General features: G+C 39.3%; 1 protein-coding gene across 2 annotated transcripts in view; it reads left to right on the top strand.

Moving 5' to 3' along the window:
- kdm2bb (lysine (K)-specific demethylase 2Bb) overlaps positions 1–14,477 on the top strand; it is a 26,696-nt gene extending 12,219 nt beyond the window's left edge. For both annotated transcript variants that reach the window (XM_059357312.1, XM_059357310.1), the window contains 9 exons: positions 3,983–4,213; positions 6,446–6,589; positions 7,055–7,141; positions 7,246–7,572; positions 7,878–8,953; positions 9,046–9,209; positions 9,592–9,753; positions 10,356–10,574; positions 12,069–14,477. In XM_059357312.1, coding sequence (XP_059213295.1) covers positions 3,983–4,213; positions 6,446–6,589; positions 7,055–7,141; positions 7,246–7,572; positions 7,878–8,953; positions 9,046–9,209; positions 9,592–9,753; positions 10,356–10,574; positions 12,069–12,250 — 2,592 coding nt within the window. In that variant the 3' untranslated portion in view covers positions 12,251–14,477. The remainder of the gene's footprint in view (positions 1–3,982; positions 4,214–6,445; positions 6,590–7,054; positions 7,142–7,245; positions 7,573–7,877; positions 8,954–9,045; positions 9,210–9,591; positions 9,754–10,355; positions 10,575–12,068) is intronic.

Here is a 14,477-nt window from a genome sequence, read left to right as displayed (position 1 = left end):
GCCATGTCAGTTTGCTGTGAGCTGGACGGTGCGTGAAAACCAGCCATGGCCATGTCGCTGAGCGCTGATGATGAGGACTACGACTCAGACTCTGAGCAGGTTAGCGCACCGAACCCCTGCAGGCAGGCATAGTGAGGCCACCAGAGGAATGCTTGTGCCAGACAGAGCAGTGTGCAGCATCACAGGGCAGCGAGGAAATGGAGCTACCTGGAGAGAAATGCATTGATTCAGTCTACCCTCTGTGCTTGGTCTTTGATTTTTTTGCCCTTTGTATTTTCTGCTGTTTGTGTATATGCATGTGTGCATGCCTGTGTGTTTTTGTCAGGTGAAACCAGCAATAGGAGAAGGCTGTGTTTATATAGCTCAGAGCCTCAGGGCTGCTATTGGTTGTTTCAAAGCAGAGAAGCAGAGGAATGGAAATTCATGTAGATGCAGAAGATGAATCTTTCATGGTTTGATCGCTAAACAACCGGATTTCAATGTTAGAATAACTGTGAACCCAAAAAAGGTTACATGTTAATGGGAAAGCTGTCATTATGAAAGGAATATTGGATTTTGCTTGGTGTTAAAGACCGGGAGATCTAAGATGAGACTTGCTTACACAGCAAGAAATGTGTTTTGTTAATTTGAATATTTCTTCTACTTTACTCTGAACCACACCCCCTCCATTTATTCTGTGGCCGCATTTGGATTTGAAATACATTGACTGCAGATGACCGAGTCCATTTTGCTCTTTTTTTAGAAAGAGGGCTCCTCAGCGTGATAGACATTCTTGAAAACACTGTAATTTAAACGTTTGAAAAGTGCTTAGATTTGAAATAAAGTGCATGAAACTGCTTGAAATTTAGCTTATATAGGATGCCAGGTGTACTTAGAAACAGGTGACACATTTTGAAACATGGAACTTTGTTGTGTTTTGATTTTTATTTGTCACCTTTCTATTGAAGGTTGTCATAAAAAAATACTTAAATATATATTTGAGGGCACAATAATATCTAATATCACAAAAATATCTTAAGGCTTGAAAAGCTTAATGCTTGAATTTGACTTTGGAAAAGGTGTAGAAACCCTGGACAAATTCTGTTTTGTTCCAGTCAAATGAAGGCACCTGTTCACAGTGTCACAGTTATTTGAACATCAATATAATATGCTCAGGGATATTATGCAATATATGTTGAAGTGCATGCACACACAGCAGGTAACTGTATTTTTTGGAAGTGCAGCACAAAAGCCAAACATTTCCAAGTTCAGCACCTATTATATCAGCAGTCTGAACAACCTTACAGTTTTTTAAATACCTACCAGGTTCTGCGTACTCTGTGAAGAGTTGTTTTACCATTATTGTTGTTCAGTCAACACTCCAGAGGTGTTATTGGAGTTGGTGTATAACACTTGTGTCACTTCTCTTTTGTCATATTTGAAACGTGCGAAACACTACGTAGTGTGTACGAGAGCAATCACATTTTTTTCTCCAAATACAGCTTTACAACATATGCCACCTCTGAAGCTTAACAGCAAAGTAATCCCTCCAAGAACTTGTGAACCCAATTTTTTGCCAAGTTAATTGTGTTCACATTATATTCCTAGAGGAAGAAAAAAAAAGAAATCATGAATTTTGCTCACATTACAAAAATGTGACAGTATTTTTTTTGTCAGTTTATGACTTTGGATACCTCAGTGTTTATCTGATGTCAAATGTCTTCTGCTCTTGATAAAATAATATGTCCTGGTGTTTCTGCAATCTGTGCTCAGTGTGCGCTGTCTTCAATGTGTGTTTAAGGTGATGTTAAGTACATCCACAGTAATTGATTTCCACTGTTCTCAACAGTAGCTTCTGAAGAGGCTCCGAGGCTGTGTCAATGAACATTAAAGCCTGCTTCTCATAATGTTTCCCAGCTGAATGAGCTTTGAAGAGCCAAGAAATTACTAGCTGGTTTCTGATACTGTCCTCGTGCTGAGGAGGTGTGTGTACTACAGCTTCTAACGCTAAACTGAAGACTAAAAAAAAAACCACTTGTACTTGAGTCAGAGGACAGTTACTAAGACTGAGAGGCAGTTTATTTATTTGGCTGTGTTGTTGTCAACCTCTCCTGTCATTTAATTCGGAGCATCAGAGGGATATCTGCTTTAGAGATCACTCACTTAGCAGACAGAGGGGGGTTTAGAGGGGATTTAGGGGACAATATGGACAGCTTTGTGAAGTATCTTTTCATTCGCCTCTTACACCTGCAGTTTTAGTTACAGGTGTAATCAGACACTACAGTGTCTGGCTGCATGTTATTGAATATAATTCATCCTTTATCATTTTCAGATCGAACTTAACTCTGACCTGTTGTCTCATGTTTGTAGGAGCTGGCACATTACAGATAATGTTGCTTAACAACAGCACAACAGTGTCTTTTTCTGGGATATTTGGTCTCATTCCAGTTCTTCTGGAGCAGTCCTCCTGTCTTTAATCCTCACCAATACCCCCAGAACAGTCCAGTACAGACTGCACAAGCCCTACCCCCCAATATCTCACTCTAATCCTGTCTGGTTACCACATATCTGACTGCCTATGTCAGTCTATTTCATGGCTATTGTTAGAATAAATTATTGTAATATGCCTAAGATTGAGCCTGCTTTCTTTTTCTGTTAGAGTCTCATTACAGTTCTTATTGGTTACAAGTCTGTGTGTCATAGACTGTTCTGTTAGGGAATGGGACGTGGCTGTTGCTATGCTGACGCTAGGAGAATCTGCACTGCCGATGTAACTAAAGAAATCAGATCTTCATTTTCCAAGAGCTGCAGTCTTTTGCACTACTCCGTCTTGTTTGTTTCATCTCACACATCGCCACATATTTCCTCACGTGGCACGGTTGGCAGTATTTCGGCATGTGGTTTTCATGTTAAGAATACATTGTTGTGGTTGGGCTCTGAGCCTGAGAAGAAGCAGAATATATAACACTACAACAATAATGATGGAGATCAAAGGCATCTCATCTCCATTACCCAGTTCTATTAAATAGAGCACATTTATTGTGCACTGTTATAAATCGGTCTGCACGCCCCCTAACACAGAATAATGGCTCCTAGTGATCCATGTGTGAAATGTAGCCATAAGTGCAGTTTCTCTTTGAAGTAGAAACATGCAAGCAAGTGAAGTGCTAAATTTGGAAGATGCCTGCAGGGACATTCTTGATTTGTTTGTTTTCTCCTGGATCCTTTGCTTTAACAGCCACAGAAAATGTGTGTTTATACACAGCATGATCTAATTTTTGTGAATATGTATTGTATATATGTGCGTATGTTGATGCATCTCTGTCTGGATCTATAGCCTCAGAGTTAAAAAGGGCAAAAAATGTATTAGTTAGTACATCCTACAGTACATCCTCCATAACTCTGACCCTTGTTAAATTTAATGGAATGCTTTGACTTTTTACTTATTACATAACACGATTGTAAGTGCTTATTACTGAGCCATAGCACCATTATTAAATCAAATGCAATGTGATTCAAAACATTAGACTGAGGAGCCCTTCATTACTTAATGCCTCCCTTTTATATAAATCACCAGTTTTTGGTAAAAAAAAATTACAATATATTGTGAAATTGATAATAAACATACATTTTTTTTTACATTTAGTGTAGTTTTATAATTATGTGTATTATTATTATTATTTTTGAGTGTGCTTGCAAAAGCACACTGTTATTATTATTATTATTATTATTGTCTTTCTTTGTGAAAGATAATAATGCAAGCTTGCTCCCGTTGACTTAGTTCATACTAAAAATGTACACATTGTTTATGTGAATTATAATTGCCAGATTCAGCTGCTTAACAATGTATAAGAAGCATACTGTATGCAGCAGCATAGTGTTGCTAATATATATTTTTTTAAATCCTTTATCAACAAACTAATTCACCTGACCTTTTAAGATGTCTCTTGAAATATTGTTGCCTTATCATTTTCTTGACACTGTATCCTCTCTATCCTTTTAGCCTCGGCCTCCTAACCGGCCGAAACCTAAGATGGCAGCTTCTCCTGCATCAGCAGTCAAGCTGTCAGCCAGTCGGGGAACATCTGGTGCCAGGAGGAGAAGGACACGCTGTCGGAAATGCGAGGCATGCCTGCGGACGGAGTGTGGAGAGTGCCACTTTTGTAAAGACATGAAGAAGTTTGGGGGGCCGGGCCGCATGAAACAGTCCTGCATCATGAGGCAGTGCATCGCAGTAAGTTCATTGCTCATAATTTTCTGTTGAGGTTAAAGGAATACTTTGACATCTTGGGAGGTGCTTATTTGATACTTATTTCGATTAGAAGATTTCCATTTCCATTACTGTATGCCAAAGCTACAGCCAGCAGATGTTTAGCTTCGCATAAAATTTAAATGGATGAGTTATATAAATTCACCCCCTTACGGCTGTTATGATAAAGTGTACAGTTTATAGTTACTACAATTCTACAATGTCATTTAGCAGACGCTTTTATCCAAAGCGACTTACAAATGAGAGTTAATACAACACAAGGAAGGATGAAGTCAAGAAAAAATAAGAGTAAGTGCCGTGGGTTAAGTGCTTTTAGGTTGCACAACCGGTCCGTGCGATCATAACAACCACCTGTGCGATGTTACAGAAACATTTTTTTTAACCAGGCTGTAAACGTGGTTTTTTCTGTTGTTACATTTGGGCATTTAAAATTGTGGGTCTATAGGGATTGACTCACTTTTAGAGCCAGCCTCAAGTGGCCATTTAAGGAATTGCAGTTTCGCTTCTGCCTTGGCCTTCGGTTTGGGGGTTTGCCTTCAGATCCAGGACATAAACCCTCATAAAACCACATCTCGTCGTTTTTACATTTACAAACAATGGAGATATGACACATGCTCTGGTCTGTACAGCACTTTGCTACACATGGGTTGTTTTAATGTGTTTTATAAATAAGTTTGACTTGACATTCGACAGTAAGCTTTAGAGTACCTGGGCGATGATTTTTACCTTCAGACTAAGTTTTACCTAGGTTTAAATACAGCATAGTATCACAATATTTTGTGTGGCAATATTATATTGATTCATGGACACCAAGTATCGATGTCTAGCTTTCTGTCGGGCCGTCATTATTTTTGCCGTTTTTGTTTTTTTCCGGAGGCCTTAGCGGGCTCACTTTTAGGAATATACTGCTATCATATGACGACAAGATCTAACAATCTATAGGCACCATGTGTGTCAGGAGTTAGACTTTTTTTATGTTTCATTCAAACAAAATTCAGAGCAGTGAGGGTTAAAGTTGAGGGAAGTTTGAGAAAATGCTGCAGTTGTTGTCCTCCATACATGTTTGATATCAGTTCAGTTCAGTTTCACTGAATACTTTGTTGGTCAGTCTGTGGGTTTGACTCTCATTATGGAGAAATAAAAAGACTGAAGTGAGATGAATAGACTGACAATATTCTCTTATTTGACAAAACAATTCTTGATTGAAATTAATTTTGTGGACACAAAATGCATTTAAAAAGTTGGATCGTAATGTATTGTATCGCAATACTCCCCATTTCGCAAAAATGTTTAAAATCGCAATAATATCGTATCATGAACCAAGTATCTGGATAAAATCGAATCGTGGGGCGTCTTGTGTAATCAACATGGTCGATTCTGCAGATTGGTTAATAGTGTGTTTTATGTGGTTACTATGTTAGTGACATAAGTAATACTAATGTAAATAGTAGCAGAAGTCGAAGTAACAGCATCTGTAGCAGTATTCATAGAAGGCCACTGAGAAAGAGAGGCTGTGTTTGGATGTTTCAGCACCATGGACAGAGACATGTAGAGCAACTGGGTTTTATTGTTTCTGCAACATTTACAGTGCAGAAAACGAAAGATTCAGCTTAAGCGATTGACCACGATAAACAAGAGAGTGAGAGAGACTTGGCATCCGTCCCAGTATCCCACACTTGTGGTCTTAAGCTCTTTAGTAACAGTGTCCCACTTTTAAGATATGCCAATATGCTTAACCCACTCATGATGTTCACTATATTACTCAGAGCTAAGTATATGCCTCAGTAATCATGGTCTGATGTGCCACATTAGCCCATTTGTTTGTGGTAATGCATCTGACTACAATAAGTTCCAAGAATCCACTAAAATGTTCAATAGAAATGATATGAAATGCAAGGCTTTTGAAAGAGCAAAGCAATTAGAGACAACATTCACAACAAAGTAAATCTATTCTTTCATATAAACTGGTTCAATATACTGTTTCATCCACAGATAGCATTTACACAAAACATTGCAGATAGCTAACTCACTTGAGTGCAGCATTGCAGTTGAACCTTATATGAATTGAAACATTGTGAATTGGGAGGAAGTGTGGGTTAACTAGTTCCTTGATCACAATTGTGACCGAGCATTGTTCCTAAAGAGGATATTAATTTGACACTGCAGCCTTATCTGGAAATCTCTGCTTTTGTCCAGCCTGTCTTGCCCCACACAGCAGTGTGTCTCGTCTGCGGAGAGGCAGGGAAAGAGGACACAGTGGAGGACGAGGAGGAGAAGTTTAACCTTATGCTCATGGAGTGCTCCATCTGTAATGAGATTGTTCATCCCAACTGTCTTAAGGTAAATTAAACATTTAACACCAGCATGTGTTGAATATTGTCAGAAAGATAAATGGTGCTGCTATAGATGTTAAAGTTGAGCTAAATGTAGCCAAACGCACACTAAAAGTTTAGTTGCAGTTGTGATTTTACAGTTCATTCATGTTTGTTGGTCACATTATATTAATGATATAGTAGCATTTTTGCAATGTACAGTCATGGAAAAAAAATATTAGACCACCCTTCTTCAATTCCTTGTTCATTTTGATCATGATAATGATTTTGGTTATTATCAAGAAAAACCATGGAAAATGGCCAGATATCAGCTCTTAAATTAAACTCTTATGAACTATTTTTGTTGTTATCATTATATCTGTCCAAACAAATGTACCTTTAGTTGTACCAGATATTAAAATGAACAATAAATTGAAGAAAACAATGGTCTAATAATTTTAGCCAAAGTTAATCTATGTGCTCCTTTTATCAGGTAAAAGATTCAAATGGAGTCGTCAATGATGAGTTGCCAAACTGCTGGGAATGCCCAAAGTGCAACCACGCTGGGAAAACAGGGAAAGTAAGTATCTGTATGGACCTAATTCTGCATTTGTCCGAAACAGTTGCATCAGAACAAGAGAAATAAAGTTGTGCTCTCTGTTTTCTAACTTTTTGGCCTCAAAGCAAAAAAGGGGGCCAGGATTTAAGTATGCCTCAAACCTTCCTGGCTCGCTACTAAAAGAACCGCGGTTAAACCGGGACTCAAAGGAAGAACCGGACCCTCCGATGGTGGCTACAGCGACTGTGACTGCGGTGACCACCTCGTCCGCTGTGAAGAGAAAGGCAGAGCGGGAGGAAATCCCAAAGAGGAAAGAGGAAGAACCTCCAAAGAAACGTCCCCCTTTGCTGTCTCTGGATGGTACGCCCCGACCGAGGCTCGAGGACAACCCACTGAGGAAAAAGAGGAAACTTTTTGACACCAATGATGAACCTATTATTGTGAAGAAGAAGGTAAGAATCTTTTTGTAATCGTATCAGCTATATTGGATGAAGTGAAGTCATAGATGTTGTCATTAATATGTATCTTTATATTATGACTACATATCATCAACGTTCAGATGTCCATGGTTGTGTTCAAAAATTACTTTTTGTGTTTTATTGTCAGAGAGAAATGAATTTTGAGGATAATTCTCTTGAAAATATAACCTACAGTGAATTAAAATATGCAAAAATTAGTATCCTTGAGTATCCTCAAATTCACACTGATGAACTGACAGTGGCATAATAATGATTATGTGTCTTCTATTCTTTCTTAGAAGAAACTTTCAAAACAGGATGATCCTTTGACTCCAAAGCTGTTGCGGCAAATAAAGACAGAGAATGATCACGCTGATGAAGAAGACGACCAGGAGGATCACGAAGACGACGGCTTTTCCTCCGACAGGATTCATTTAAAGGGGAAAAATGAGTACGATGATGAGGACCAGGAAGAAGATGAGGACGGAGAGGAAGAGGCGGTGGTGAAAAAAGAGAGAGACAGCAGTGCAGAGGACAAGTCCAAGGTCTTGTTAAGTCCACTGCTGAGAACATCTGCAGCCAGAGAAAGTGAACAATCTTCCAACTCTCCCAGAGCTGGACCAAGCAGCGAATCAGGAGAAGCTCAGGAGAGGAGCTCTGCTCAGCCAAAGCCTCGCCATCAGCGCCGCCGCCTCCCCAACAAAGAGCTGAGCAAAGAGTTCAACCAGGAGACTCCCAAGACAGAAGACTGTCTGTCCAACCAAAACCACGGCTCAGTGAAGACGGAGGACAGTCCGGCCAATCACAATCGACGGCCGCTGAAGAGCGAGGACTCTGTGACCAATCAGAACCGTAAACCACTAAAAACAGAGGACTCCACCACTAATCAGAGCCGCAAGGCCGTTAAAATGGAGGAAGGTTTGGCCAATCAGAACAGACGTCCGCTGAAAACGGAGGACAGCCTGGCCAATCAGAACCACAGGCCTGTAAAAACGGAGCCTGAGAACGAAGTCGAAGACCAAAAGCCAAGATGGCCTCTTAATAACGGCAGCAGCGACCTGGGCGACTGGCTGCGACACAGAGGGCGGGAGGCGAACGAGACGTCACGTGGTTACTCCCCACTCGGCTGGAACCGAAGCACGCAGATCACACCGATCTGTCCACGCCCCCTCCCCTGCAGGTCACCGCCAAAATGCATCCAAATGGAGCGCCATGTGATCCGGCCCCCTCCTATCAGCCCGCCGCCTGACAGACTCCCACTGAATGACGGCGAGGCACACGTGATGCGGAGAGAGATGTGGATGACAGTCTTCAGCCACTTGACTCACAGAGATCTTTGTGTCTGCATGCGTGTGTGCAGGACCTGGAACAGATGGTGAGTACAAGATACTAGTGCAGTACTGTGCAGTGGAAACTACACATTAAACAGCGGCCGTCTGTATAAATATCTGCTGCGTGTCTCACCAGGTGCTGCGACAAGAGGCTTTGGAAGCACATCAATCTAAACCGTTGTAAGTCCATCACACCTCTCATGTTGAGCGGTATCATCCGGAGACAGCCGGTAGCTCTGGACCTCAGCTGGACCAACATCTCCAAGAAGCAGCTCAGCTGGCTCATCAACAGACTGCCAGGTAAATACATTTATCCAGCAAAACACAGCATAGGCTTTGTGTTTTTATGAAAAGGCAATAAATGAGATTAGGTATATTTTTGGAGGGAGATGAAAATGTTTTCGGTACATGTTTTGTGTTTGGTGTGAAACCCACAACCAGCTGTGGGTAGCACATTACTGCGCCCGGAGCTGTGCAGGGGGGTTATGTACCTTGCTCAAGGGCACTTCAGTCCTAGACCTGTCAGTACCGGGATTCGAACCGGCGACCTCCCAATACACCAACATTTGTTCTATACAACCATTTCTCCCAGTAGACCCCCCTAAACACTACACACACATACACTCCTTTTATGTAAAAAGAGTCTAACATGAGGTTGTGTGTGTCCTCGCTGTCCCTGCAGGTTTGCGTGTGCTGCTGTTGTCAGGGTGCTCCTGGGTGGCGGTCTCTGCTCTTTGCACCTCCAGCTGTCCTCTTCTGCGAACTCTGGACGTTCAGTGGGTCGAGGGACTGAAAGACGCCCAGATGAGAGACCTGCTGTCACCTCCTACAGATAACAGGCCAGGTACCAACCTGCCATTCACACATACTGTCTAAACAGTGTGAGGGCTTTAGTGGCTGAATGAGAGAGCAACACCAGGGAGTAATAGGAAGATAATGCGAGAGTGGTTATTGTACGTGTTATATGGTCACCGTTATATAGTGTAATTTTTTAGAGTGGGGAAATAAGTTAGTAACAGCTGGTCACCAACGTTTGTAGCAAAAGTTACTCAAACAGGAGTTAATAGTGCATTTATGTGGGACTATTTTCAGTTGCTGATTAATTCGCAATTGGTCTTCTTTTGATTATAGCAGGACAGTTTATGTGGCAATAACTCAAAATAAACTACAGTTCTTCCCATGTTTAGGATAATGAAGGTCAACCAGTGCAGCTGTGTGGCTCATTGATGTGTTTTTCATAGTGTCAACAATGCAGCTCTGTGACAGAGAAGTAAGCTGTCTGAGGCTTTGGATTCACAGATAAAACTTGTTAGATGGAGCCAACTACAAAAAAAGCACCATTATTTTGTCTCAAAGATCTTCCTGCTTGCACAATGCACAATTCATATGGTCAGAAATGTTAAGATTTTTGATTCCCCTCTTTTTAAAAAAACAACAACTTTGTAGGTCAGTTGGACAACAGGAGTAAGCTGCGTAATGTGGAAGACCTGCGCCTGGCAGGCTTGGACATCACGGATACGTCTCTGCGCCTCATCATACGTTACATGCCCTCGCTGTCCAAGCTGGACCTTAGCTACTGTAACCACGTCACCGACCAGTCCGTCAACATCCTGACTGCTGCAGGGACGACCACCAGAGACTCGCTCACTGACATCAACCTGTCAGGTAGGAGCCTGTCTTTGTTGACTGTAAGTCCGCCTGCATTTCACTTGCTCCCCCTAATGGTTAAATTCTGAATTTATTAATAGATGCATTGGATTGTCATGTATATCCACAGTGGATTGTACAGCTAAATTAATAATTTATAAATTAATTCCATGGAGTATATTTATATATTTTTTCTGCGTTTAACCTCATTAACCACAAATATATATTGTACACTGCTACAGAGCATGTGCAAGTGCATGCTTATTTTTTAAGATATTTTACACTGGTTTCATAACCATCACAGGTCAAAAATCAACTTGTAACTGATATGCAGTGCAGCTCAGTATACATTCAATCACCTTTTTATCAAAGTCATGTCATTGTCAAATTATGAATTATGGAGTCCAAGAACTGCCATGTTTAAAATTGAGATCACAAGTTGTTTTTTTTTGCTATCTCAAAAACAAGCTTTGTCATCTAGAGAAATCTAGATAATCAACCCATTATCACAAAAAAGCAAAAGGTAATTTCCTCTTATTACTTGTAATAATGTTAATCAGAGATCAGGAGTGCCATGCCAGCATGCATAACAGCTGTAGCCACTGATTTAAGCTAAAAATGTCAGCTGAAGGAGTACACATTATTGATCAGCGCAACAGACTCTACTTCAATCAAGGCAGTCATGGCAGGGATCATAAAGGCTGAAATCAAATTAAATTCTTATTTAGGAGTTCTTATTATCTTGTTCTTTCAATAAATCTTCCTTTTGTTTACCCGAAACTGACAGATATGAACCAGTTAGGGGAGGAATCATGATCATGAGAAGAGCTCTGTTATCTCAACATAAAGAAATGATTTACTTGTAATCTCTAAGTAAACATTTATAAAATATTTGCAGGAGCGACCGTTCTGGGCTTCTGTAAATAAAATACCCTGAAAGCAAATTTTGTCTGAAGGATACTGTAAGAAATAAATCATTACATCATATTTTATGTGGGAAAGTGCACCAGTTTACTTGACAAACCTCAGTAAAACTAATGCAGCATAATGCAACAATCCTGCAGTAAATGTGACCTTCATAACGGTTTTAACGTTCACGTTTTGTTAAAACTGTTTTCGAGGTTGTAGTTTGCAGTGCTCCTGCTTTTCCAGCTGTATGAAATTATATACAAATTGTAAAATCAATTTCTTTTAATAGAATTTTAGGCCATTTATGTCAAAGTGCACAAAGGATAAAAAGAATCAGTTCTTGTTCTTGTTGTCTCTCTGGAATACCATTAAATGGGAAGAGCAGTGAATCAAAGGGCTATTATGGAAACAGCCGAAAGGCAACTGGCTTTCTGTCTCCACATTTATCCCGAAACACTGCTCACCATAATGAGGCCTTTGGCTTTCATGTCCCAGAATATCCTAAAGGGTTGATTAATCCATGTGTGTCATAGCTTATGTCAGTACAGGTGACCTGTTACGCTTCATTTGTTCTTTTCCTCCTAACCCCATTTCTCCCCGCAGTGTGTAACAGGGTCACCGACCAGTCGCTGACATATTTCAAGCGCTGTGGAAGCATATGTCACATCGACCTGCGATACTGCAAACAGGTGACCAAGGAAGGATGCGACCAGTTCATCGCAGAGATGTCCGTCAGCGTGCAGTTCGAACTGATAGAAGAGAAACTGCTGCAGAAGATCAGTTAGGAACAGACTGTGTGACATTCACAAGTAAAACTACTGTCCACATGGAGGCAGCAGACGCCTGCGAGCAGAGCGTCGCTGCGTTTCATCTGCAGACACGCAGCTGCGTCTGTCTCTGTAAAACTCATGTAAAGGGAAGCTGTGCTGCTAGGCCAGAATGTAAAAAAGGAAATCTTGTCCTGTGAAGGCAATATTGCAAAAATGTTTTTGTTGTTGTTTGCACCTGTTTATAAGTTATTTATTTCTTTATATTGATTGTTTATGTATTGTATCATGACTATCTTTTGGTGTTTATAGATTATTTTTTGTTCCAATGCAAAAGTTTATTGCATTAGAGTAATATTTTTGTATCAGAAAGTGTTTCATACATTTATGTGCAGTATTGATTGCACCACTGTACAGTATCATACCATTGGAATTGATAATCAATCGGCATTACTGTTAAGCTCTTTATTGTTGAGAGGCAAAGGTCTAATGATTTGTTGCCAAACTAGGATGGTAGCTTGTGTTTGTGTGGGTGTTTTTTTTTTTATATCTTATTGTGTGACAGTGCCCCGTTTCTGATCGGACAAACGTACTGTACATTTTGTTTTCCATATAACGATACCATTTGCACTGATCAAGTAAATATGAATACATAAATGTATTCACACATACACGATACAGTGTATGAAGCATATTTTTTCAACACTAAAATGTTCCGCTAGTTCTACTAACAGCTTCTAGTTAACTGGGATATATTAAGACACAGCTGCATACAAACGTCTCTGCCAGTCTCCATCACTCTTTAGTATTATTGGTGCTTTAGCTCTGCATGCAGCAAAGAAATATGTTTACACCACAGTCAATAGATTTAGTAACTGTGAAACAATATAACCATATGTTTACTCCTGTCATTAGCTGAACTCCATATGATTAAAATAAAGAGACAGTGCTGAATCATGAAAGAAATAAAAAGTCAACAAAGTCCGGGAATAGGATGTTACACTTGCACAAATCTTTAAGATAAGAATGTTTTCTCCCGTTTGAGAAAAGTGAGACATAACTCGAAACAGGCCAAAAGGCTAAAATTATTTTATACTGTACATTTCAAAAAGTGCTTATTTTGTGAGCAGCATGATCTCTTTCCAAGAACAGAGATGAATATATATGTTATTTAAAAGATAAAAAGCCAATATCAATAAATCTATGTTAATCTTCAGACATCAGCCTCTCACCACGAGGTTAAGAAACTCCTAAAATATATTAAGTATGAAAAGAAAGAAAGACACAAAATTCGGTCTGATTGAAATTTTGGTACAGACATAGTTTGGGAAATTATTCAACATAATTTTCGAAAAATTAGGGGAAATAGTTAACATGCTCATTACATTTTTTCCCAATTAAATATTTTTTTGCACCGCAAATGATTGATATTGTAACACACGAGACTACTGTTTTTTTCTAAATTATAATGGAGTCTGTTGTAAAAGCAGTAGTCCCTTGTGCTTGAAGACTAGATATAGTTTGATAAGAAAAACTTGCTTTTCAGGTTTGACCAATTTTTCCCCCCTCTCATTTGTGCTTAGGTAAGAGAACACTTCCACCGAAAGTAATAGAACATTTCAGTTGTGGGCACTAATTTGTTAATTGTGTGAGGCTCTTTATGTACATGTCATTTAGTTTCTTCCATTTAAAGAAGCTGCAAAAAACAAAACAAAACAAAAAAACAATTCCTTGAAGATTTGTGCAAATGTTTGTTCTTTTTTCTTCATCAGAGATTCCACTGAGATAGACATTTATTAACACATTAAAAATTCTTTTATTTTTTTTATTTTTTTGTGTTTTAAATGTCTGAAGATAAAGTACTTTGCAACCTGTGGCATCAGTCAGTAGCATTTTCAGTTTTGGTCATACACATGTATTCATCATCTTATTTAAAGTTATTTTAAATTGCTAATTTTGCTATTGGAACTTGTTTAAAAGTTAAAAAGTCGTTTAAAGACAGTTAAATGATTTGATAGGTGAACTTTTATATAGTCTTTGTGCAACGTTTGAGTAGCACATGATACACTTCAGTTGATGGGTTTACATTTTCATTTCATTTGTTGTTTTTGTATTCAACTACCATGTCTTCATATAATATTTTAGTACATGACTGTAAATGTTCAATCTGTACATAATGTACATGTAAAGCCTCTAGGAAAAGTTAAGTCAAACTTTGAGATATTAAACTCATTTTAAATACTGA

Source organism: Centropristis striata, chromosome 19 (genome assembly GCF_030273125.1).
Source record: "Centropristis striata isolate RG_2023a ecotype Rhode Island chromosome 19, C.striata_1.0, whole genome shotgun sequence".
NCBI classification, from domain to species: Eukaryota; Metazoa; Chordata; class Actinopteri; order Perciformes; family Serranidae; genus Centropristis; species Centropristis striata.
Note: the sequence above shows the minus strand (reverse complement) of the source record. Positions and strands in the feature narration are given on the sequence as shown.